This window comes from Lichenostomus cassidix, chromosome 2, assembly GCF_008360975.1.
Source record: "Lichenostomus cassidix isolate B80296 chromosome 2, HeHo_3.0, whole genome shotgun sequence".
In the NCBI taxonomy this organism is placed as follows: domain Eukaryota; kingdom Metazoa; phylum Chordata; class Aves; order Passeriformes; family Meliphagidae; genus Lichenostomus; species Lichenostomus cassidix.
The window spans coordinates 109,228,692-109,255,137 of record NC_139482.1 but is presented as its reverse complement, the minus strand read 5'-3'; the positions used below and the strand labels follow the sequence as shown (position 1 = coordinate 109,255,137).

The window sequence follows — 26,446 nt, the reverse complement described above, 5'->3', positions numbered from 1 at the left end:
TTTCTTTTCAGGATGGAGTAGGTGTAGATGAGAAGCTGTCTTTACGGCGGGTGGCCGTCGTAGAAGATTTCTTTGACATTATCTATTCCATGCATGTTGAAACTGGGCCTAATGGAGAACAAATCAGAAAACATGCTGGACAAAAGAGAACGTATAAAGCAGTAAGTAAAAAAAAAAACCATCTAAAAGGGAACTCAAGTCTCTAAAAATGTGAGTTATTTGGCTTAGTGACATGGCATGAGATTTGTGGTTTTTTTTTTTTCCAAACTGGATTAGTACTGCAACCCTCACTCTCAAATTGATTTTAGAGATCTTTCAGTAATGCATGAAAACATACAGTTTGAAAATCACATTTGCTGTGTAATAAGAGCCTCATGCATTGACTTAAATAGAGATTCTCTTGTTGGTACTGGAAGAGAATTTGCTGTTTTTAAAATAGTTTCACAAGTTTTCGAATATCTCGGTATTAATTAATTGCTATTAAATGGATGAAATGTTAAAGAAGACTTAGGATTGTCACAACTTGGCTGAATGGGTTGCTATGTTTCTGCATATAAATGAAGGTGCCTTATAATTTATTGCTGCAGACTAAGTAATACCTAATGGGTTAATGGTATGAAAACTTGTAAATGTCCTAAATTCAAAGGGCTGAAAAGCTATTAGGTACAATAAGGAAAGTGTTGAGGGGCACCTCCCATACCTGTGTAAACTGGCTGAGTAGAGAGAAAATATTATTTCTAAAATTTTAATTTCATCGGTACAGTCTTAAAATAGCTATAAGTAGCTTTTGTGATTAGTGGCACGAATATAACACTTTATTTCCTAATGGAGAACTAATGAAACATTTGCTGCACTTTTCCAAGGTGCTTAAAATGTATGGTTGTGCCTGGATTTGGGTGACTAACTTTCCATTTGTAGGGCTCTGATAGTGCCAGGCACACGCAGAGGCTGATCCTGACCCACCTGCCCAGCTTTTTCCAGTTGCTGAAGCGCCAGAAGCTCCCCCAGGGTGGCAGATCAGTGGCACCCAGCCGTGGCCCATAAAATCCTTGGCCAGAGTGCAGGGCATCCAAGGCAGCTCTCCCCCTGGTCCCAGTGCAATGAAGCTGGCAGGGAGCTGTGGACATGGCCCTGAGTGACCTATCACCCTGAACATAGCTCTTCATCTTAAGAACAACCTGCAGTTATGTCAACTGTTTTTCATCAGAGGTCACCAAAATATGGGGAACTCCAGGTTATGAATTCAATTTTGGCTCTGAGATATAGCTGTTTTTCCATTACTGTTTTTTTTCACCCGCATAACAATCTTTTCTCTATTTGTGAATCCCTTCACAGATTTTTTATTTATAGGCTATTTCAGATGGTTTGTTGTGGGATAAGCTCTTGGCAAAATTTCTTATAATTTGTTCCCAGAGATATTGACCTTAAGATAGACATATGAAGACATCTTTCATCTGGGTGTGCTTTTGTAAGGCTTGCAGTGTTATTTCAGAGTGAACAAATGCAAACTCTTTAAATTAATTTTTATCTGGCACCTCAGCCATTTTGATACTTTGTCTTCTTTTTCATAAAGCATTAGAAAAGGGTTATTTTCCATTGACCTTTCCCTTTCTATTTTGTTTTACTTCAGTAAGCTGTTCAAAGGTATAGGTCACAAACATTGTAGAATAATATACAGCTGTAAGGAATGCTGCCAACTATAAATACAATACTTCAAGTCATCATCCCACAAATGTGTGCCAAGTATAATATTTGCTACCATAAGGATCCCATGGTGATAGGTCAGAAAAGAAATTTGTTTATTGTGAATAGCATGAAGGACAACTAGTGTATCTTTGGTGAGAACTATTTGTGCAGATTAAGTAGCCTACACAATAGTGTCATCTATTGTCAACTTTTATTGCAATTGAGACATGAGCCTGTTGCATTGTTAAGGAAGCCCAAATGTAAGTTTGTATCATTATCAGTCTGCGATATTTGTGCATTCACTTAATTGTATATTAATTTATCAAGGGCATTGAGTCATATTTCCTAGTGACATTATTCACATATATAGTTTTGTAAGATTTCCATAGATTAAAAAAGTGGAAAAAAGACTCCAGAAGAAACTAATTTCAATTCTTGCTCTCTATTCTGATATAAGAATTAGGTTAAGTAAACAGGCATCAAACTCTACCAGACCACCCGCGGAAATGAGTACTCCTTTACTTGATCTGTCCATGAAACTGCCTTTACTAAAAATTAAGAGCTGTAGTGTCAGTCTTTTCCAGGAAGCCATGCAATATCTACTTCTTCTGTGACACTGTAAGGAGGAAAGAGGTAGTATCTTGGGTAATAGTCTCCCAAAACATTATACTCTAAAAGCTTTATAAATCAAACTGAAGTACTTTGGCGGGGTTTAAGTTCATTAAGTGAATCTGGAACAAGATTAATTTAGTCTTGTTTCTTTATTCACATGTGAGAAGTGAATCATCTCTGAGATCTCTGCATGTATTTATCACGCATAAGTATTCACCAAATAGTTTGAGTGAAGAACTTTTGTAGGAGAGATGGTTCACAAACTGTATGCTACAATTGCTATTTGTAGTTCACAACCCCTGGCATGAGACAGTCACATTTCTTCTGTTCTCTGACAGGATAACCAAAACCTTTTAACAGAGAAAGTATGGGGAGAAAATACCACAATTTTGGTCAAAATTCCTGAACTTTTGAAGTTCATAAATACTGTCATGGATTTTCAGTACCTAAGTATTTCTGAAAAATAATGTCACAGCCCTTGAGCCCTTGCAACATATTGATTTTAAGTAATTAATTTGCTTATATATGTGTGAATCTCATTTTCAATAGTGAACCTGCTCCACTCAGTCTTGAATACTGCTCGAGCATGATTGAAAGGGTAATGAAATTGTCAAAGGTGATTTAATTAACTACTGTCTGCATTTACATAGAGTAACAAATTTGGTATAACTAGGGTCTTTTTAATTTTTCATAGAGTCACCCTGGGTACTGGAGTGCTAAAATACATCAGAATGTCTCCATAAAAGTGTGTTCAGAACACTTTACAAACTCAGTTAGGGAATCTGCACTGCCTTGTTTATGTTAACTGCGTGGAAGTGAATGATATTTTTACAACTGATTAATTTGTGTGGGACTTCCTACAGCAGTGCTGTGCAGGAAGATAAATAGGATGTGGTACTTGAAACCTCTTAAAGAGCAGAGTACTGGAAGACAGCCTTTCCATTTGAATTGGGGCAGCAATGTACCAAGCTCAAACTTTAGGATTTTTGGCACAAACCCTATAGAAAATTAGGAAAGCATCTGTCTTTCAATATTTAAGTTTAGAATAAGGTCCTATTCTCTTCTCCTCTGCACAATAAAAGATCAGAAGGGAATTGTATAAACTCTGTATGTATGATGTGGGAGAGTAACCTTGAAAATATGCAAAAGAGAGGGAGTGTCCTATTCAACTGACAGGTTTTGTGCTCATTTCGGGTTCCTGTCTTGAATACAAGTTAAGATTGATGGGCTGTGTTCCTTGCTAGCATAACTTTAGGTAGATCTACACTAGCAAATAACCCAGATGTGGCTTATATATGTAAAATGAAACCAAGAACTTTAAATCATATGCAAAGTATGCCAGACTGAAGGAATAATTAACGTGGTGCTTTTAATCTCGGCCATTTTCCCAGTTCCCAGGGAAGTTTACAAACAGGGAAAACATTGGGTGTCTTGATCTGGGAGATAACTCCCTGACAAAGGCAGGATATGAAGGCCTGGCCAAGTCAGTTGCTCAGCAGGGGCACAGGTGACTAGGAAGATGCGGAAGGTGAAAAGAGCATGTTCCTCTGGACAGAGGAAAGTAGAGGTGCCAGAGAGGTCCATGCTTGTCCTGCATTCCTTTGGCTTCTCTGCCAGGCTCCATAGGAGTTGGAGTGAAATGCTGATGCAAGGAATGTGGTCAGGAGAAAGTACCAGGATCTCATAGGGACATCTCTGCTAGCAGTTGCTGCTACAGCTTGGTGTTTAAGAGGAACTGCTTTACTTTGGGGTAGTACTTTTCACTCTGTGTTCTAAGGGAGTTATTTTTGTATAGGCATCCCACTCTGAAAGGAGAACTGTGGCATCAAACTGGGGATAGGGATGCATGGGAGAGAAGTGTTCAGGAAAAGAATCCATCTGGTGTATTTGGGAAAGGCATGCAACAAGTGCATAGCAGGCTTTCTGTGCCTTTGTAGAGCTACATTTCTTGATTTAAACTATTCGTCTGTGTCTACAATTTAAATACAAGTGCTGAGGGATATATCAGAGGTGGGAGTAACTGGGAAAAGTTGTGGCTACAGTAGCAGCATAATGCAACAGGCTCAAGCTGTCAGGACAACTCTGATTCAGTGCAAACCAGGAAAAAAAATAGCCTTTTTTACACCTTTCAAGAAACTCAGATGGTCTGTGATGAGACTGAAGATGTAAAACATCTGTGCTACCTCTCAGGCTCAGCTATAGGTACTGTTCAGCCAGATCAAGTGATTAAACCCTATATTTCAGAAAGATTTGATTTTCCTTACTTTGTTTTAATATCCTTAAGAAAGGTATTAAGTTTTTATTCATTTAAACAACTGAGTAGGTGCCTCACCTTTCTATGTTATATCTGGACACATTTTTTCATAAATAACTGCATCATCCAGCTGAGAACTGTTTGTGTAAGTCTCATAGCTCCCTTAAGCATGTTTAATTCTATGTATGTATTTTACTTGAATATTTTTACCTATGAAGGATGATCTAATATCTGTCTATTGAGCCTGCTAGTTACTGTGCAAAGCCTTGAAACATTACAGCAGTGAACTTGAATTGTGAGTGAGAATTGTCACATCTGAGCAGGAGAAATGGGTTGGTTAATAAGACTCCTAACCCATGAATGAAGAAAGAGCCACTGGGCTGATGAGCTGGAAGAAGCAGGCTGGTATAACATGCAGGAGATACTATGTATCAAGGGGAAGTAGCTTGAGACAACACTCTCATCAGATAGGTAATACATAAATATATAACCTCTGAGGCATAACAGGAGTCTTTTGAGTGAGGGGCAATGTCTGGGGTCTTGTGCCTCATCCAGCTGTTTCAGTAATAAATGTTTCTTGATTTTGGATCAAGCTTTTGAGTAGTTTCCCTGTCTCCTGTCAGCCTAAAAAAAGCCTTTCTGAGACTGAGAAACAGAGGGTTACTCTTTTTCCCTCCTAAAACATGGATGTGCTTGTGAGTCCCCTGTGAGCATCACACTGAGTGGGTTTTCCTTGGGGAATAATTTTTTGACAGGTTGCACCGTGAAATAACATCATGTCCTTCCTGATCAAACAGGGATAAAGCAGGTTTGGGGCTTGACTTGTTTCTGTATTGGGCAGACCTTGTCCTTGGGGAAGTGAGAGAACTTGAGCTTTGTGCAGGACCTTAGCATGCTTAAATACTTGCATCCACACCATTCTTTTTAACATGGCAAAACACCCAAGCCCAGTGCACTTTTACTGCATGGGCTTGTTCCTGCTTCTTTGCAAAGGGTGAGTGTTGAGTGTGCTGGCAATTGTCCCACTAGCAGGTGTTTCCCATTGCTTCCCTCACAGAGAGTAGCTTCTGCTATATGGGGAGAGAAGGGAAGGGAGCTGTGAAGAACAAGTTTAGCACATGAGGGAACAGCATTTTCCACAGTGTAGCGAGGTAGCGAGCTCTTGATAAAGCTCCCAGCAGTGATATATCTACTTTCCTATGTCAGCCTTCTATTCTGACCTCTTGCTGAGGAAAGGAGAGGGCTTCCCTTGGCTGGCTCGCCCTCCTGTCATCAACAAACCAATTTCTGCCACCTGGTTTGATGGCTGTGGGCCCAGGACAGATTACCATCTTCACTCTATCCCTGTCTTTCTCTCTCTTTCCTCCTCTTGGAGTCTTTTGATCATCTTTTCCCCCTTTAACCTCTTTAATGAAAAAAACCACACACACAAAATCTCTATTCTGACACATTGTATCTTCCAGACTACACATACATCCTCCATACTAATTCTTTGGAGGTTAATAGGTTCACTTGCAAAATTTCACTCCCTCTCCTCACACTTGTCTTTCCTACTCTGCCATATGTGTCCTAAAATCTGCCTTTCAGTTTAGGACTTGTTAATTTTCCAAGCAAAAATTTAGCTCTGAAAGCTACATCATCACAACATCCTGCACTTGAATCATCTGAGTATGGGAGAGCATAAAGGAAACTTTGCTTGTTTTTTCTCTGCCTGTAGTGATGCAGGAGGAATGCAGTAGGCTTCTCAGTAGACAATTAGGACATTCATTGCTTAGCTTCAGTGTAAATCAGATTATATGCTCAGGTAGGGGATTACTTGCCTGTACTAGTTGTGCTCTTCGTGGGATCCAATAAACAGGCCTAGACAGGCCTTCATTGCTAGGCGATGTTTTGGATGCATTCATATATGTCAAAATATAGCAAAGACCTTTTGTGAATGGTGAGGTAAGATCATAAAAGTTTTGACTCAGAAGCCACTGAAGTCAACTCATTTTCCTTTCAAGTTAAAACAAAATGTATGTATGTGTGCATGGACTGTATTGTTACAAAATGATTGCTTCTTATCCTATAATTTCTGACGATAAAACAAACTCGGTATGATTTTTGCAGTTTTTGCTTCTTGCTCCAGATGTCCTGTTTCTTCTTCAGATATCTTTACAATGTAAAAAAGCATTTAGCTGTAAGGGCTATACCTAGCACACAGTACCTAAACAGAAACCTTCTAGAATCTGCTTATTTTCTGATTTCTCCATGATACAGAAGACATTCAGTTATGGGATAACACATCTCTACAAGCAGCAGAAGACATACGAATGTGCATGTGAATAAAAACAGTAGTAAGAGTAAGGAATCCCATAAGGATACTTCTAGAGCTTCAAAACTGAGAAAAGTATACTTATAATATTTTTTTAAAATCAATCCAAATAATTTTATCAATATGGTAAATCAGCAGTCATCGGTCTTTGATAGGAGTGGGCATGTGCATGAGAAGTTTCTTGTAAGTCATGCCAAAAATATGCCAGTCTGATTTGTCAGTGTAGGGATGTAAATAATGCAATATCCCCCACTTAATTCTTCTAGCTTTATTTTTTCTTAAAATGTAGAAGTGTGCACATTAAATTTTTTTTGTTTGTTTTTGGTGTCGACTTCCAATAAACCAATATTCTTTTATTACAACACATAACTGAAAAAGATGGTCTGGCTATATATTTTATCAGCTAATAGCCCTGAGAAGAGGGCTAGGAGCTGGGCCACTGAAGGCAGTGATAGGATACAGCGTCAGCAAGGACTGAATCATTACTGCCTTCTTTTGGATAGAATAAAGGACAGAAACAATTATTTCTGATGAAGTCAGACCACTAAGCTATTTTTGTATAGTTACTTAGAAAGTGTCATAGGTCTCCAGGTTGTGCTCTGAAGCCCTCACATGCAAGCCAGATCCATGATATACACCAGTACAGCCTTGTGCTCAACCTGACTAACTCTACTGAGAGCTGAAATATAGGATTTTGTGTTCAGCCTTGTGCTAATTTGGTTCTAAGCTTGTAGCCAAGCTAATTCTTGGCTACAGCTGGTTCAGAGCTTGGCCAGAGCAAGCAGGTGGCTATCTGTGTATTATAAAGTAGATATGAAAGCCAAACAAGAGTCTGCACTGTTGGGGATGTGAAATTGTGGGGTTGGGGGGGGGGGAAGGGGTGTGCAATTAATAAGTTTTCTGGCAGTGAATGTTGGAAAGGGCTTTTCTTCTATATATTCACGCAACAAGAATAAGGAATGCTATGGGTTATGCCCCTTATGTATCTCTTTTAATGTGATTCCTATTGTGTTATGCTAATTTATACGGGCTGAAGTCTAGGAATGTCAGTGATTGATTCAAATGATAAAGTAAACAGGGGAGGAAGTTGGTGAAATCTGGAGTTATTTAGGGAAGGGCATCCTTAAAACTGTGTTGCAGTGGGAGGCTGGAGACACGAGCATCTGCTCTGTGGACAAATTTAGTTATAAAATGCTGTTGCCTTATAGTCAGTGGAGCATACCTATCAAATCTGGGCCTTAGCTCTCTTTCTTTCTGTGAGGGAATTTGATCTTGTCTGAGCAGAACTCGAATTTTGACAGAGATGCTCGATTAGAATAAATGGAGCATTCCTATCAAATGCAGGCAACTAATGAATCCATGGGTAAGCTCCATTAATTTCAATAGGGTGCTAAACATGTTAAATGTTATAAGAGAGAGGTTGTTGCATTTGTGCACTTACCAATTTTTTCAATGCTAAATTCTAGCTGATTTTAGGTTCTTCTTTTAGTTCCCATAAAGCATGAGTATAACCAGTGTTTTCATATTTAGAAAGGTAAATAAGCATCTGTTCTGTGGGTATAAAAATCAGGAAAAAAACATCTAAAATATATTTTTAGTAGGATCTCCCATTCAAAAGTGGCTTCATTTGGTGCCTTGATTTTCAGAAAAATTGTTTCAGGCCCAGAAAAAATCTTTGCCAATTTTCATCAAAGAACCATATTTGCTTTTATTCTAATTTTCTTCTCCTCCCCAAAATAAGATTTCTCTTATATAAGAAAACAACAACAGTAAACAGCCTAAAACCCAATGGTATAAACATGATGGTATATTTCACATTCCCATTTTATAATGTGCCATTTCTATGTATTCACGTGACACACATCACATCAACAAATACTAATTTAAACTTCACCTATTTTCAAAAATACTGCCACTGACAAATTGGGTCCATGGATTTTTAGGAAATGTAGGTTTCAGCACAGGTTAAGTAGGTGACAAGCCAGGTAGAAGAGTGTAAGAGAGTTAAAACTGACTATTCCTCCTCGTCTTAGCTCCTTTGTGAGGGGCAGAAGTGGTCTGGACAGAATGAAATCCCATTCACATCCAATTAAATAAAGTTATCTTGTCCTTTCTGTAGCCACACTTTCATACACACCATCTTCATTCTCTTTCTCTCCCTACAGAGACTTGCATCATCATAGTGCTTGATAGGAAATCAAATCCTGCTGCAGGTTTTACAGTAAGGGAGTACAAGGAGATACACGTGCCGTGTTCAGTTGTATACATCAACATATATAAGGAATCACCCATGTATACATCAAAATATATAAGGAATCACAGAAGAGCCATGGATTTGCCTTTTATTGGCTTGAAAACATCCAAGTTTGGATTCTTTCATCAAACTCCGCCCATCTGATAAAGCTGTTCCAGTGCACTGGAATGTAACAGTTCCCGCTGATGTCTGGTTTGAATGTCCCAAGACACCACTGTTGTTTTCCCTGGTTACACACTATAAAGTGTTTTTCTCTACAGTTTTTTAACTCCCTTGCTGGCAGTGGTGGGCTACAATTAGATCTTTCTTGGCCTTGTAACCTACATGAAACAAATCTACCTCCCTCAACCTTTCCTTCAAGGTTTTCTTTATGTTCCAGCTGCCATGGTGGCTTGGCACAGAGCCATCTCCTGCCTCTTAGCAGCCTTCCTGAAGTGTGGATGAGAACTGTGAACTGTGAGGGGAAACCTGGGCACGTTATACCAGCTGCTTTCTTACCAGCACTGAGTTGAGAGGGATAATAATTATTCTTGATCTGCTGGCCATATGCTTAAAGTAGCCAGTATGAGATGTACTTTGTCAGTGATCAGAGAGTATGCTGTTAGCTCATTTTCAGCATGGCACAAACCTCCAAGTCCTTTTGAGCAAGGCAAAATATCTATAAAGACAGATGTGTCCTTGGGGGTGGGGGGAATGGAATCTTTAAAACCAGCAACAGGTCCTTCCTTCTCTCCCCTTTCAAAAGAGAAAAAAATCCCTCTGATGCCTGCTTGTATGTGGTTAGAGACAATGATGTTGTTGAAACCAGGAAGCAATTAAAATCTGTTGTTTCAAGGTATTGCCAGGTAAAGCAGAGTCTCTAAAATCAACTGGTTCACAAATTCTTCAACTATTAGTAAAAATAATGTAGGTACTCCAAAGTATAAAACCACAAACTTTTGAAGAATATTTTCAAGTATTTCACAAAACATTCAAGTACAAAGTTAAAATAATAAGGCAACCTTCATTGCTGCTAATACATCAAGTCCTATATCTGTCTATGCATTGTTACAACAAAAATAAATAGAATGCATTAGACAAGCACTTTCGTTTTTTGGAATTGGCTATAGCAAAAAAAGTCTCTTTTCAACTCTTTTTTTGGAGTATTCCACAGTGGGATAGCTGTTATGTATGAATCTTTTTGCTGAAAGGAATTTGAAATTAATTGTAAACAGAAAACAATACCCCCTTTTGAAATAAGTGGATTTTGTTCAGTACCAACTGTTAGTAGCCATTAAATGATAAGTAGGCAGATTGGAGAGATGTTTCTTGAAATCATACATAGTATGCAGAACATGCTTTCATTGTGCTTCCTGGCATTAAAAGATAATGTGCCTTATTTGGAAATATGATGATCAGGTCTGTTAAATCATGCTCAATCAGCTTACATAATAACATCTATATTTTGTTATTAATTTCAGATTTCAGAGACCTATGCCTTCCTACCGAGAGAAGCGGTGACACGATTTCTAATGAGCTGCTCAGAGTGCCAGAAAAGAATGCATTTAAACCCAGATGGAGCGGATCATAAAGGTAGTTTTAATGTCAAATAGTAGGATGTAAAGTAATTTTATTTCTAATACCCATTTATATTTTCCTAGCTTAAGTGAGGGTTCATAAAAATTTGGTAGACTGGAACAGTTCAGTAAGTCAGATCATCTCATTTACTTAAGCTGGAAGGTAGTGAATCTTCTGCTTTCACTTAGGGATGGAGTGTAATATCATCTGCACCCTCAATAGAAAGATGATTTTATCTGCAGGAAATAATTTATTTTGCTATGGAAATGTTTGTATGGGAGCTTAAGCATAAGAAATAGATAGGGTATATAAGATGTAGTCATTTAGGGTAGAAGAACTCATCAATTTTCAGGGTTTGAACTTGGTTTTCCTTTTTCTTTGGGAGACTTCCATTTGTACAGACTACAAGTGATTGAAAATGCGAAAGTTAGACCTAAATGACATAACAGTCTGACTCTGGCTGCAGAGTAGGCTGACATAGCCTCCTCAATTGACATATGATGCCTAAGAACTATTTTTTTTTTTTGTAGATAATGGAAAACCTCCAACTTTGGTGACCAGCATGATTGATTACAACATGCCCATTACTATGGCTTATATGAAACACATGAAGCTGCAGCTGCTAAATTCACAGCAAGATGAGGTAAAACCTGAAACCTTTTCAGTTTGGTTTCCTATTCTCCTGTGGTCTTTTGTACTTGTCTTTGAGGTAGCTAGGAAACTGAGGTAAAGATGATTGTTGATCCCATCTTTATAATTGTGTTGCTGAAACAGTCAGTCTGAAATCAAGGCAGGGTTGTTTTCAAGTAATCAGGTTGAGAGAAAATGTCACAATTTATGTCACTTTTCTGTGACTGGGGGTAGTGAGCTGTACCGTGAATTGCCTGAAGGTGCTCTTTCACTGGACCAGTGGAAAAGGTGATGGGGCAGCATGTTCACTCGAGATGGAGTTTTGCGCCCAGCAGTGACTTCCATTGTCTGCTTCTAGAAACCAATACTGTCAACAGCTGAAATGAATGCCATGGTGTTCTCAAGGTTAGGAACCATGATGCAACACATTGTACTCACAGAGATTAAAGTCCTGGCAACATCAGTTGAAATCTTTAGGGCAAAAAGCTTAATAATAAGAGCAGGAGTTGCTTTTGAAATTTTGAATAAAAAGGCAGAAATAAAAAAGGAAGAAAATTAGATTGAGAATCAGGTTCCTTCATAGAGAATTTGGGTTGAATTGTATTTATTTCTTCTCAAAGATTGTTTGCTTTCTCTGATATTTATTCAGAGTTTGCCCAGGTCTTAAGAAGTGCTTCATCAATTGACAGGCACATACCAAATTATTTGTAGTAACCTCGTTTTGCTAGAAATTTGTTCATTTACCATTTCAACTGCCAAATAGAAGCTCACAGAATAGAAGCTATGTGGCAGCCAAAAAGCAGTCCTGCATTCTGTGTCATTCTGTCCAAATACAAGGTATTTTTCAATAAAGAAAGCCTTCACACACTACCTTAGCAGCTGGATTATGTCAAGACCCTGACTGTCTTCATGCACAAATACAGCCTGGTCATCTTTTTTCTTTTAGTCTCCTGATTATTTCAGGGATCTGGAAGCAGGGTTTCAAGTAGCAGGAGAGAAGAGGCTTTATTCTGCAGTAGCCTTAGGAATTAAAGGACTCCTTGGTTTCTACACCTTTTCTCTTTGAGAATAACTACTTCCACAACAGGGTCAAGTACTCGTGCTGGATCAGGACCACATGCCACAGAGCTTCTGTAGCCTGAATGTTATGGTGCAGTCTTTCTGGTCTGATAACTGAAATTTTTGTTAAACCAGTTTTTCATCTAGACAAGCCAGTGGCAATGATATGGAGGCAGCAGGACTTAACATTTCTTGGTATTTCCCTGCCCAGCTTGGTTTTGCCCAGCTCTGTTTTTACTGTGTATGAAAATGCCTGCAGCAGTGGATTTATGAAAGTAATCTTTTATATGTTTTAGTAATAATAACTTTTTAGGGCAGAGTGGGCATGAGGAAAGTTCTGGATTTATGAAAGTAATTATTTGTATGTTTTAGTAATAATAACTTTCCTAGGGCAGAGTGGGCACAAGTAAAATTCTCAAGATAATCCTTTTGGCTTTTCTCAAAGCAGAGTTTTGCCAAGGTTTTCTTTTTCCCGTGGGTGGTACGTTTGTTGCCCTAAGAACAAAATGACAGTGAAAATGCTGTAGTACAAAGTAGCAGGAGTTCTGCTTCAAACTATGTCATGCACTTGAAAAACAGGCTTGGGTTTGTACGAAAGGTTTAATCAATCATATGTGTTTTCCTTGTGGGGGTAAGTGTGGAATTGAGACAGGAGTAAACTTGGATCTCACTGCCAGCTAACCCAGGGACTGAAAGCCTCCTAATTCTCTCATCCTCAATTCAACATTTTTAAGCTGAGGCCATTGATGAGAGGGAAACAGGCTTAATCTAAAAGGAGACCTCACCACTGTGTGGGATTTAGAGCACTGCTGCAGCTGCTATAAAGATGCCTGTGCTTCTCAGCTTTTGTTCCCATGCCCCTGTGTCCATGCAGATTGAGCCAGTTTGGGAAGTGATGTGGAGGTATTCTGCAGTGCTGTAGGCAGAGACTGCCTATGTCTGTTGTTTTATAACTATGTAAGTGTCAGCCAGAGCTCCCTTTCTGGGAGCCCATCAAATTGCCTGACCTCAGAACTGAAATATGTAAGCTGCTGCTTGCTGGTTCCTGCAGGATTCAATGAGAAATACCCCTCCGTTTTAACAGAGACACAGCAATCCAGAAGGTCTGGGGGAGTTTGTTTTCTTATCTTACTCTTTGAACAAGCAGAGTGCATTTTCCCTAAACCTCAGAACCATCTGGCATGTGCCCTAGCCCTGTCTGTCTGGGGCAGGAGGCTGGTGTGCACCACAGCTCATCTGTGTTTGGGTGTTTGCTGCTGCTGTAACTGGGCTGCTCCCACCTTATGCAGAGTAAGGCACACAGGTGCCTGCTGGAGAAGCCCTCACTCTTCCACTTGGTTTTTCACAAATCCTTGAGAACAAGGTATGTTTATTTCCTTATTTGTCATTGTCTTGCTGTGGCAGTGCAGAACAGTCTCACCTTATGTGTTGTCCCACTCTTGCTCCTGAATGGCATTTGCAGTACTTCATCCTAATTTAACATGAGTTGTTACTGCAGGGAAATTGCTTTCTGCAAACAAGAGAGCTGTCCATACAAACTGGTAACATTGCTGAGACCCAGGGGAAGAACAGATTTAAGGGTCTAGCACTCAGAAAGAAGCAAGCAGCTATATTAGTATCTGTAGTACCCACTTCACAACAAGTACAGAGTAAATAATATAAAGATTGCTATTTTTCTAGGTCAGTTCTGGTGAGCACCCAGAAGAATAGTCAGAATCCTGTCTTATCCTGTTTTGATAAAAAAAGTAAAAAAAAAAAAAGAATTTGAAAAATATTTCAAACATTTTCAGGGCATACAAAATTATTTGCCATCTTTTTCTCTACATTCTTTAAAGTACTTTTCTTAACAAGAGTAACCATCTCAGAAAAGCTGTTACTGAAAATATATTGCCTTAGATTTGTACATTTCCTCAGCCATTTATGGAGCACGACTTGGGGATACTTAATTTCTAATCCATGAGTGGATGTGTGAACTTCAGTGGGACTGGAGCAATTGAAGTCAAACATGTATTTGAATATTCTCTGGACTAGGTCCAAAACAGTTCTACTTTTATAAATGGGGATAATGATCAGGATTTTTACTTTTTCCCTTTTTATCATCTCTAGTTAAATGCTCTTGATTGCTCTTAATATGACTTGATGGATAAGTCATATTAAAGATGTATAATGTAGAATAAATTTGCAGTGATTCTCCTGTGATTATATTTTATTTGCCACTGACTGTCATGACCCTGCTCAAAACTTTTATAAGCTTTCTAATTTTCATAGGTGCTTTTTTAAGCACAACATAAGTGTAACATCATATCAAGTGAATTTGATCATGGATTCTTATTAGATCAAGTTGCCATTTGGAAATATAGTCCTGTGAGTTTTTGTAGTTTAACCCCAGCCAACAACTAAGTACCAAGTAGCTGCTTGCCCACTCCTCTCCCTGCTCTGGTGGGATGGGGAAGAAAATCAGAAAAAAGTAAAAACCCAGGGGTTGAGATAAGAACAGTTTAATAATTTAAACAAAGTAAAATATACTACTACTGCTACTACTAATTGTAATGAAAAGGGGGGAGAGAGAGAAGGAGGAATAAAACCCAAGAATCACATGTGAGGTCAAATAAAATTCCTCATCACCCACTGCATGATGCCCAGCCAGTTTCCCAGCAGCAATTGGCCCCCTCTGGCTATCTCCTTTCAGTTTATATACTGGGAGTGATACTCTATGGTATGGAATATTCCTTTGGCCAGTTCAAGTCAGCTATCCTGGCCATGCTTTCTCCTGACTTTTTTGTGCACCTGCTCTCATGGCAGAGCATGGGAAACTGGAAAGTCCTTGATTTAGAGTAAGCACTACTTAGCAACAAGCAAAACATCAGTGTGTTATCAACATTATTCTCATACTAAATCCAAACACAGCACTGTACCACCTACTGAGAAGAAAATTAACTCTATCCCAGCCAAAAACAGGACAGTGGTCATTCACAGGGTTACCGACTTCCATGTGGGAAAGGTAAAGGATTCAGGCAGGGAATATAGGGAGGTCTCCTCAGCCAAATTTGAATAACAAGGTCTTGGTATGGAGTCTCTAGTTACCAATCCTTTTCTGGAAAATACTGTGGAATTACTATGTAGTATGCTTACAGCTGAATAAATTACATTTGTCAGATTATCATATCATGTAAACACTATATTTTCCCTCCTCTTCCTGATATGCTTTGCTTGTTTTTTTATAAACACAAATATTTAGCATGATTACACTCCACACCAGGTGTGAGTGAAACAAATGGGAAGAGAATGAACTGCATGTATAATGTGAAGAGTGTACAATGTTTTCTGACATGTCTCTTTCTATTTGCAGGATGAAAGTTCTATAGAAAGTGACGAGTTTGATATGAGTGACTCAACCAGGATGTCAGCTGTGAACTCTGACCTCAGCTCAAATCTGGAGGAGAGAATGCAAAGTCCTCAGAACCTCCAGGGCCAGCAGGATGGTAAGGCTCTGATTTTGTACAGAAAATGTGGCATTGCCTTGTCTTTTTTCCCATTCTGTGATTTCATTTAGAATTTGCTTTTCTTCATAGTGTGTTTTATTAGGTAATTTGAAATCCGTGTTCCCTATATCTCAGCATGAAGAAGTTGGGTTTTTTTGCAGGCTAATTTATTTGTTGCTTAGGCAACAGGTGAGTGCTTAGACCACTGTATGTTAAGTAGTATTATCTTACTGTTCCTATATATATATCTGTAGTGTGACCATACACAGGCATAAAAGGAAATGACAATCAAACCTTTCTCAGGCAAATAAGAAAGCTGAGAAGGTTGTTTTCACAAGGAGGCAGAGCAGTGTCACAGAAGCTGGTTATTTGAAGTATAGGAACTGGGATGTGATATTCAGAGGAAAGGATGAAAACAGCAAATTCCTGTAGGGGAATAGAGGTAAAAGATGAGAAAACAGAGCAAGCAGCATTGTACATTTGAATGTTAATTATTTCTTGTTTACAACAGAAAGCTACTTATTAGTCAAAGATGAAAGTTTCACTTTTCATAGAAGATGCATAGGTGTGTAGTTTTTGGTTTCAGCCCTTGTTATATAGCAAGTTAGATGAGCCTAGTTTGGAATGAACCTTCTTCTGGAGCTCACAAGTAGCCTGGCTACTACAGACTGTGCCAGTGGCTCACGAGTGGTACATGAATGCACAGCACCCAAAGTGCAGGTCCATTCTGTTGCTATTAGAAACAACACACTGGCATTCTGTACTTGTTACTTGGAAATTTCCTGATCGTGTGTGCCAAATTGGAAGTTCTTCTTATATATCTCTTGAACACTAAATACATGGGATTTGATGGTTAAACTGGATTCTTTGCACTTCATGCATCACGGTTAATTGCTAGCTGGTAAGATATTTAGGTGAGAATGGTTGTGGTGCATAGAGGCTGATAGGATCTGGTGAAGAGTTGGATTTTCAGCTGGGTTGCTCTCCAGACAAATAAAGGAGTGGGATGCCTGTCCTAATTTGATAAGCCAGATTCTAACCACAACTGCCTTTTGTCTGAGTATCCTCAAACTATCATAATTTTTTTTAAAATTTTAACTTAATTTCTGTCCACATATGTTCACTAAAGGAGCAGTTCTGATGCACATGATGTATGAAAAGTTAGTTCACTTTCCTGTTGAAGTTTGACTTTTCACAGGGGTCATATATTGTAGTAATACTGCTAACTTAGATGTTTCAGAGTTACTTAGGAAGGTGCCATTTTTTTAATATATTTGGCTTTCAGTGCAATACTATGCTGTAGAAGTTTCACATATATAGTTTCTTAATAATAATTACATGCATGTATATGTCTGAAATAAAAACTATAGTTCAGTAACCTGTAAATAAATGCCTGTCATACATGTCTTAACACCTGCTGCAACCAGATTCATGTGCCACATCTAATCATACTAGAACCTAAGTATGAATGATAAAGTGCTGTAAATCTGTCACTTGCCATTAGAAATGTATGCAAAACAAATCCACTGTGGTCTTTGAACTTCAGGTAGTGTGATCTTACAGTATGGCTTTAAATCTCTCAGCTTTCCTTCCCTTCCTCCCAGATGGTCCTTGCTTACCTTCCTAAGGCAATCCTATTTTTTGCTGCATCTCCTGGCTAAAGCATCTGCTGATAGAGAGATTTGAAATAGCAGCTCTCTTCCTGCTTCATGGTTTTCCTTTGCTAGCTGTTGTCAGGTAGCAAACCTAAGTATGGCTAGTTATAGCAACAGTGATGTTTCAGATGTGGCGGAAGAGGCTGAAGGATGAGCAGAAAGACATGAGAGAAGTGGAGGGGAGGAAGAGTGGTAGGAGAGGGCAGGAAAAAAGAAGATTGGAAGAAAATAATGAATATGAGAGGCAGAGGAATGGAAGTTGGAACAGGAAGGAGGGAAAATAAAAGGGAACTTAAATGTGCTTAGCAGTACAATCCCTTTGCTGTCATAGGCTGCACTGCAAAATTTTACAAATTTAATACTTAATTATAGCACACACACACACCAAAATCATCACCAAAGCTTGAAGCTGTATGTCTAAAGTGATTCTTGCTCCCTTCTCTCAAACATTCTGCATGTCTATAAAAGTTTATGTCAGCCACCACATTGAGCCTATAGATAAAGACACTTGGCATTTGCCTCATCTGAAATGTGTTTGCTGCATTCTGGCAGGTGAAAATTTGCTGTTGCATAAGGTTGCCTGTACACATGCAGATGGAAATGGTATCTGGGGTGGAATGGAACAGCATAGGTCTTCTGATGCCCTCTTTGGGAGGATAATTTGCTAATGGGAATCCTTAGGAAAACTACTCCCTGGGGTGGATTAATGACAGCTCCAGTGTACATAAAGGTGATGTATTTAATCACTTTACTTACCTGATTTCCCATGTGAGGTAGCATGAGAATATTTTGGGACATCCCCTATTTTCTTTCCTATGGGTTTCAACCTATTTGGTACTAGAATATAAACAGTCTGTGTACCTAGAGAAATATAATAGTGAGCTGGGCCATGCTACTGAGGGATAGATGGAGGCTTCTCTTCCAGTTCAGTTTATCAGAGCATGAGAATTCTGACACTGACTATGTAAAATAAAATAAAATGCTTTCATAGCCTCACCCCTTGGGGCTATACTTGCATCCTATTTAGACAGGCATTTGTCTTTGGGAGGTCATTACCAGGCTCATACTAAAAAAATCAACTTGAGGTTTCTCAATGTCTTCCAGTCTAATACTGTGTCCTGTTTCTCATGGTTTAGTTGCTTGAACCTAAGTAAAATAAAGGCAAGTATGAGAGAGCAACTCACAGTATCAGCTGAAAGCAATAGACTTCTTCACCCAGAAATGCCATGGTAGATGAGAAAAATACTGAGGAGGAAGGGCTTAGAGACAGAAGGAGTGTATTTGCTCAGAGTGGGTGCTGGTACTGCACAAAAGTCTTGGGCTCTGCAAGTGGACTGAAGCTTCATAATACTTGTATTAAGCTTATTAGGTGGAAAGGGTACAAGGAATTAAGGAAGTAATGAAAAGTGTAGAGACTTGGTGAATTGCAGCCACGGTACTGAAGTTGCTGCAATACTACTAAGGACAGTTCCCCCTTTAAATTAGCCTCTGTACGCTTTTAAATAACAGGGTCTTGAGTCACACCTGCTGATGAATGGCTGAAAATAACATCCTGAGCACTTGCAGGGCTGCTGCAACCATTGGGTAGGAGCTGGAAAAGGGCTGCTGGTCTTCCCTGGGGAGTTAGAAAAGGAAAGCAGCTCTAATTTGCAATTGGTGCATTCCCCAGCTGGGAATGGGGCATGGCTCTCTGTTTACCAGTGCTTCAGAGGTGTTTTCTCTAGCAGCTAGCTGGATAATAGAGCTGTAAATTGATGATGTGTTCCTTTCTCTCTTGCTTGCTTCTTGCTTGCCCCTATTTTCTTGGTTCTGTAGACATGACACAGTTCTGTGTCCTAAGCAGGTTCTTTAGAGTGAGCCCTGTGTACAGCTTGTCTGCAGGAAAAGCTCCCACTTGAGAGCTGTCTTTAATTCTCCTTTCTCTTAATAACACTCTCAGGACTCTGATGTTGCTGGATCAAACCCTTTTGCCCATCTCACACCGCAGACAGTGGACAAGATTTGCTAACTGAGTTGGAATTAAAGGAGCTTTTTTTCGTTTTTAAGTTAGTGGTTCAACATATTAAAAAGAAAATGTAGTGAAAACTGACCTCTAGATAGGTCTTTAAAGGATCAGCAACAGCTTCTACCCTGAGTGAAAATGGGAGTTTTGTTGCCCTTGCCTGTTAGCTGGAGCCCTGTGCAGAAAAGCAAGGTGTGCTCCCCTCCTTGCCGTGGTAGTTCATTAGTTTCCAAGACATGAGATATGTATGGGGATGCTTTGACTAGAGGAAATTAAGAACATGTACAACTCTGGATGTGAGGAGAGCAAAGTATAAATTTGATGTTGCATTTTTTCTTGTTTGTTTGTTTTTACTGTGTGAGCTATCAAGTAAAAGTCAGGGATGAGACTATTTGACTGTAACTCAGTGAAAGATGCAGGATTTATTTATTTTCAGTGTTTCTCACTGTACTGAGGTATACCAAAACATATCAGTAATTAGTCTGCATTTGGGTGGAGGGACTGTGTTATCTTCAATTTAGTTTTTAGAAAATTACAGTTACATGTTTATACATATTTGTACAGAACTGCCTGTCACAGGCACTGTGTGGAGACTTATAAGAGCTTATAGGAGCTAGCTATGAAAAAATATATCAGAATTCAACCCTTAACAGGGGTTGTGCTATCAGTTTAGATTTAGAGATTAATAATGTTTTAATGGTTGTACTTTTTCCCAATTTATAGAAAATTGATACAATAATACTGTAATGCAATGGAGGATTATGTCTTCAAGTAGTTTCTGATCACTTGGATGGTGCCAGTTCTCTTTCCCTGGCATGTTCAAATTGCCACATTTTACTCAGTACAGATGCAGGAAACCTGGCTGTCAACATTAGCTATTCCTTTCACTCATTTGGTGTTTGTGACAGATACAAGTATTGGAGTCAGTCATCTAAATACCTGTTTTCTGCATCAAAGCTATAATCTCTACACAATGGCTTCACCTGAAATAAGTAACATTAGCTGATTAAGTTGTCAAAACTGACTGTCTATGCAAGAGTGCAGACTTGCTGTTGATTTATCTCTCTGAACTAAGTCCAAGCCAAGAGTTTAATCCATCTTCTTATTTTGAACTTGTACTGTTGTACTTCTTTCTCCTTTTGTCTTTATTCCACTGAAACCTGGACTCCCTGTCTTAAAACATTGACTTTTCTTTTTTCTCAAAGCAATTAAAGTTCAAGATACATGAGTCCAAGCACCAAGTGCAGGCCAAAGTGAGGACGCATTGGTGAAAGTGCATAATGGAGTAAATTGTCTCTGCTGTTGACTATGTATTTATTGCCCCTGCTCTTGATCTTGAGTAAAGTGAGTTGTAGCAAAGCCAACATGAGAGCAGATGATTCCCAGCATTAAATCCATGGCAACCTTTTTGCTGGTAATTAAGAATTTTCAGTGGAAATGTTATTTTACATTAATTTATAAAATCAATTCACATCAAGAGGTATTGTGCTTTTAATTTCTGTTCAAGCACTGAAAGGTTTTACAAATGTCCTTCTTCTGTATAAGTCCACTTGACTTCAGTAAAGGTTAGCCCAACTGTTTGCAGAGTTTAGATGTCTTTTACTAAAAATGTCTGCATCTTTATTCTTCAAACCAAAGCACCTGACATTTCAGTGGTATATGGGATAAACTGAAATTACCACATGAAATGATAAAGCCTTAATAAAAATATTAAAAATAAAATAAAAAGCAGACTACCAGTTTTCCTAGATGCAGCCTCATGTACTTTAAGAAAGATTTTTCATTTTAGGGACTTTTTGTGACTTGAGTGGTTTAGTCTGCAATCTGTAGATCCATATTAACAAAGCTATAATGCTATTAAAGTTGCTTATTATGCTTACACTTTATACAAGACATTGGACATGCAAAGTTAATAAGCATTTTACTCTAAAGAAAAAGATAATTTTTGCTTAATAGTGAGGGTTTGGGCTGGTAAAGAATGTTGGCTTATAAAGAGGACAGAGAAACCATAGCTATTTTTTTTCTTTGGTAAAATGGCAGACCATTTAAAATTACAATTGAACTAGGACCAGGCAATCTGACAATTGTGTGATATATTCAGACTTTCCAGTCTTGTTTAAGCCACTGAAATTTGCAATATTTTGGGCAGTAATCTCACTTCTTATGACTAAGGGTGGAATGATAAATTGTAGTTTTTTGAAAGTGAATGTCTGAGATAGCTGCCTGTCTCACGGCAGTGGAATAGGAGTACAGATGTGACGTACAGAAACAAAAGTCTTCTGTCTCTGCAGCTATTTATCTGCCACCTTTTGCAAGCACCAGCTTTCTTACTGTGTAGAGCAAAAGACAGTGCAGTCACACATATATGTTTCTGAATAAGCCTATGAGCTGCACTGAAGTGTGTCACAGATGTCAAAATCACAGAGGTGTCTTTAGACAGGGAGTTAGTTATAATACATTGCTCTGTCTGAGAAATTCAGTATCATCTTCACCTAAGCAGAGTCAAAGTGTACCTGAGAAACTGGCATGTAGTGCTATTTTGCTTCAGTGGAGCTATACCTGGAGGGATTTAGCCCATCAGATTTGATTTGATGGATTATTATTTGCATAAACAAATGCATTGTAGTGGAAGGTGTCTCTGCCTATGGCAGGGGGCTGCAACTAGATGATCTTTAAAGTTCCTTCCACCCCAAACATTCTATGATTCTATGGTTTAAGAAAGAGGAGGAAAAGGCTGAAGCATGACCAGAAAGTAAGAAAGTTTTGGAAATCTAGTTTCAGTGGCATTTTAACGGCTTCTCTAGAAATGACACCTTATCAATGCAAAAGGCACTATGAGTGACACTGTAATGACTCTTGAGCAGTGCTACAACGTCACTGACAATGAATTGTACTGAGCCTGGGCAGGGGCTTGAAATGTTGCTGCAGCTGCATTGGAAACTTTCAGCCCTTAAGATCATTAAGGAGAGCTGGGTGGAATTTTCAGCAAATCAAGTATTTTAATGGACTGGCTGCTGACGAGGCAGCTGCTGTGTACATTGTCATCAGAATACTGAGCTGATACATGAGGCACTTCTATTGTATGAGAGATGAAAATCTTCCTTTGACCCTCTACACAATTCAAATTTGTTCAGAATTAATCATCAATGTTTCTCAGTGGACAGCACTTCTTTCTTCCTCCAGGACCTACCTAATCATACAGTGGTCTCAAACCAGGATTTGGACATGAGCACTCATCTCACTGAAGCATAGCAAATGGATTGCTTTCATAACTGACTCTTTTAATATATAGAATTATTGTATCTACATTTGCTAGTTGCAAACCTCTTGTGAGTTTACTATACTGAATATCTCCCCCCTGCTCCATGTTAGTTCTGTGTGTCTTATTCCATCTTATAATAACTTGTGTTCTTTTCTTGTCATGTCTCTGTTTGTTTCTTATCTTATACTGTAATTTGCTTTAGAGACTAAAATATTATTAAACATGAATTATGCATTGAGCAGACTCTCTGCTAGAGTCTGAGTGGTCTGTTGCAACCAGAGAACAATCTCGTTTCCCGCACCACCCTCCCAGCTGCACAACTGTCACTTTCTATTATTCGTGCCTTGAACAATTGAGTGTGGCTTGTAATGACAATAATTGCCTCAAAATTGTTTGTCATGTTTGCCTTGTTAGCAACAAACTACTAACTGTTGGTTACAATCAGGTTCTCAGCTATTACTCCATAATTACATCAGGGAATACTTGCAGCCAATAATAGCTGAGAAATTAGAATTATCTTTTCACAAGTAGCGCTAAAATGCTTGCAGACCATTCACTCTATTCACAGCCACTCATTTTTACATCAGCAATCTAGTGGTAAGTGAAGCCTACCCTGTGTAAAAGGCTAGCTGCAGACCTGTATCCTTTTGCGTCTTCAGAACAGTTGTATGAGTGTTGTACAGGTCCTGTAACAATAGGTATTTCACTTTGGCAATAATACTAACCAACCAAGCTATCTCTTCCTTATGCAGGTATTGAAGGGAGTCTGCTTTTCATTTCAGTGTGCAAGTCCTTGTAACTAAGCTTAGTTGGATTTCTGAAAGTGTTGTTTGGTTTTGGTCGATATTTGTTTTTTTGCCTTTTCTTAGCGTGTCTCAGGCTGTTCCCTCCCATTTCTCTTTAACATCAAAGAAAAGAGGGGCATTCTGCTACAGGGATTTAGTTTTGCTTTCCAGTAAAGGCACTTTACCCATTTTATCCTTTTATATGTACCAATGGACTTTAGCAGAGGCTATGTGCACAGATTCCTTGATTTGTCTACTTCCTTATAGTATAGGTGGAGGTCTTTTCTCAAAGCTACTGTTAAAATACTTGCTAGGCATTGAATTTTTCTATTACATTTAATATAGAATAATATAATAGAGCAATTTTTTTTCAGGAAAAGGAATGTAAAAGACTATGCTTTAAATAAAATTAAATTTAGCCATTGATTCTTCACTGTGTTATATTTTAATTAAGGAAGCTGTTAATTTTTTTTTTCGGAACAGGAAATTCCCTGGGGACATTGGGCTGTCTTGTGAAAGATATTTTTAATGGAAATTTCTTTGAAGCATTTCTTGTTTGATAAAATATTTGTAATGCTGAATGTTTAAAATTAGTAGTAATTTCTTTAACAAATGCAAACAGTTTGATTACAAGAAAGATGAGTACTTTTTAAGAGGTATAGTGTTTTGTAATATTAAAATGCATAGGAAGTGGTTATATGTTTTTTCCTGAGATTTGTGAAGAGGTGTTTTCAAGTAATTGGTTTAATGCTACCGAATAGTCATCATATTTGTTATCCTGAGGCACAGGGATGTGCCATCTCTGGCACTTCTTAATAACAGAATGGAAGAAATGACGCAATCATCCTGAAACTTTCAGAATAGGCTGAAGTCCAGTGGTGTCCTCCAAATATTCGTGAACACTGATAGCCTGGTTAATGTGAGAAAGATAGAGGAGTTGGTTTGCAGGTTGACTGGTGACAGAAAGATACAAGAACAATTAAATTTAGCATCAACACAGATCAGAATACAGCTTGACTTGTTTTACAAGTTTATTTAGCACTTGGTGACTGGTTAACAGCCTGCTGGGAGGTGTGTGAGGCTCAGGCAGTCTCTCCACTGCTGCATGCCAAAGTGGACACTGACCAGCACTGATCACTGTGGGAGCAGCCTTCCAGACTGACAGACAGACTGACAGACTCACACATTTCAGTAGCTATTCAGACCCACTCTGGGAAAAGATGTGGAGGAGCACACTATTTAATTGCCTTTGTTGGCTGTACTATGTGTGATGCTGAGAAACCAATTCAGAGCCTCAGTTGTAAGCATTGGCATTACTAGTAAAATAAATTAAGATAAAAGCTAAATTTATGTCATATACAACTTTCAGACTTAGATGCACAGAAATGAAGGGAAATTAATGCCTTAAGCCAGCTCCAAGAAGCTGTTCTTCACTTTCATCAGACAACAACTTATCAGGACATTGGTTTGCAGCCAGAATGGGGCTTTCCAGCAGAAAGATTGCCTTGAGATCAGTCTCTGCTGCAGAAGCTCCTGCTTATGGGGATAGTTGCATCTTTGTGTTTAAAGTGTTTCCTAAGTGCTTTAGTTTAACTTCAGAGTTTTTTCAAGCTTTGTTTCTTGTGACATGAATCAGTCAGTTTAATGCATCCCTGGGAGAACTAGTGACTGCTTCTACTGAACTTCTAGCTGTTGTGACATTGTGCTTTACTGGGTAGAGTTTGCTAAGTAGAAGGCAGAGTGATCCTTGTTAATAACCATCCAAGATCCCTGCTGTAAACACTTAAACTTTTGTAAAATTAGTAATTCCTTCTGACTGGAAGGTGGAGTTCAAACCTCTATGTTTAGCTTTTTGTACTCTGAATTTCATGTAAGTGTAGACATTGGCAAGGAGATTTGAATGAAATCATAAACCAGAAAAAAAAGCACTTGATTTACTAGCAGCTTTTAAATAAGGCAACTGTAATAGATACTTTGAGGCAATAATTGATTAGAAAATTTGATTTTTTGCTTTGAGAAACTTTAATCAAACCATGATATCAACAGACTAATCTTAAGAGTGATAATTTCTATGACTAGTTTGATAGGAAAAGAAATTAGGAGATGCAGAGTGGGAATAGTTCTTTTTTTTCCCCTGCAAAACCAAAATAGAGAGATGACATTTCAGTTACACAGAGTAACTCTGTGGCTAGCACAGGTTTTTCCCATGAGAAGTTTTCTTGTGTTTTGTAAATAAAGATAAAGTTTGGATGTTGTTGGAACAGTGTCCCAGAACTTGGGCAGTGCAGGCCTGGCCAATCAGGCCTGGGGGAAAGCTTCTGACTGACCAATCTGGGTGACTTTTGAGAACTCTATATATGTGATGAAATCAAAACAATAAAGGTCATTCCTTCTTGCCACTGAGAACTGATACATTCATTACTCTGCTAGCTGCTCAACAGCGACATAACTCTTCCAAGAAGAACCAAAAAAATGAAGTGTAATAAAATTTTAATGATTTAATTGGCAAAGACGTACAGTAAGTTTGTTATGTCACACTATTTAAGTGTCTCTTGGATGGTTATCCTGAAGGCAGCTGATGCTGCAACCTGTCAAAGAGCGAATGGCAAGATCTACATGATGTGGGAACTCTTAATGTGGATTACTTGGAATGGAAGAAATAAGTCCTCTTCAAAAGAGGGTGGTACAAATACCACTGGCAAGGTGGCCTAGAGAGCAAGAAAGGAAATGGAAGCAAACAGTGCTTTCAAATCAGTTTTTAAAAAGACTATTTGCATGTATATAAAAAAGCTATAATTCTTAGTAATAGTCTGTGAATAGTTTAAAGGTATGCATACATCTTCTAGGATTTCTGTCTGTTTAAAAACAATTGGTAACTTTTAGAAGATATCCCT

At 38.6% G+C, this 26,446-nt stretch overlaps 1 protein-coding gene across 4 annotated transcripts in view; it reads left to right on the top strand.

Annotated features, from left to right (window-relative positions):
• The window catches only part of NOL4 (nucleolar protein 4), a 191,900-nt gene that overhangs the window by 34,651 nt on the left and 130,803 nt on the right, over nt 1-26,446 (top strand). For all 4 annotated transcript variants that reach the window (XM_085052770.1, XM_085052771.1, XM_085052769.1 and 1 more), the window contains exons 2-5: nt 12-161; nt 10,581-10,692; nt 11,208-11,320; nt 15,716-15,848. In XM_085052770.1, the coding sequence (XP_084908896.1) occupies nt 12-161; nt 10,581-10,692; nt 11,208-11,320; nt 15,716-15,848 (508 nt within the window). The remainder of the gene's footprint in view (nt 1-11; nt 162-10,580; nt 10,693-11,207; nt 11,321-15,715; nt 15,849-26,446) is intronic.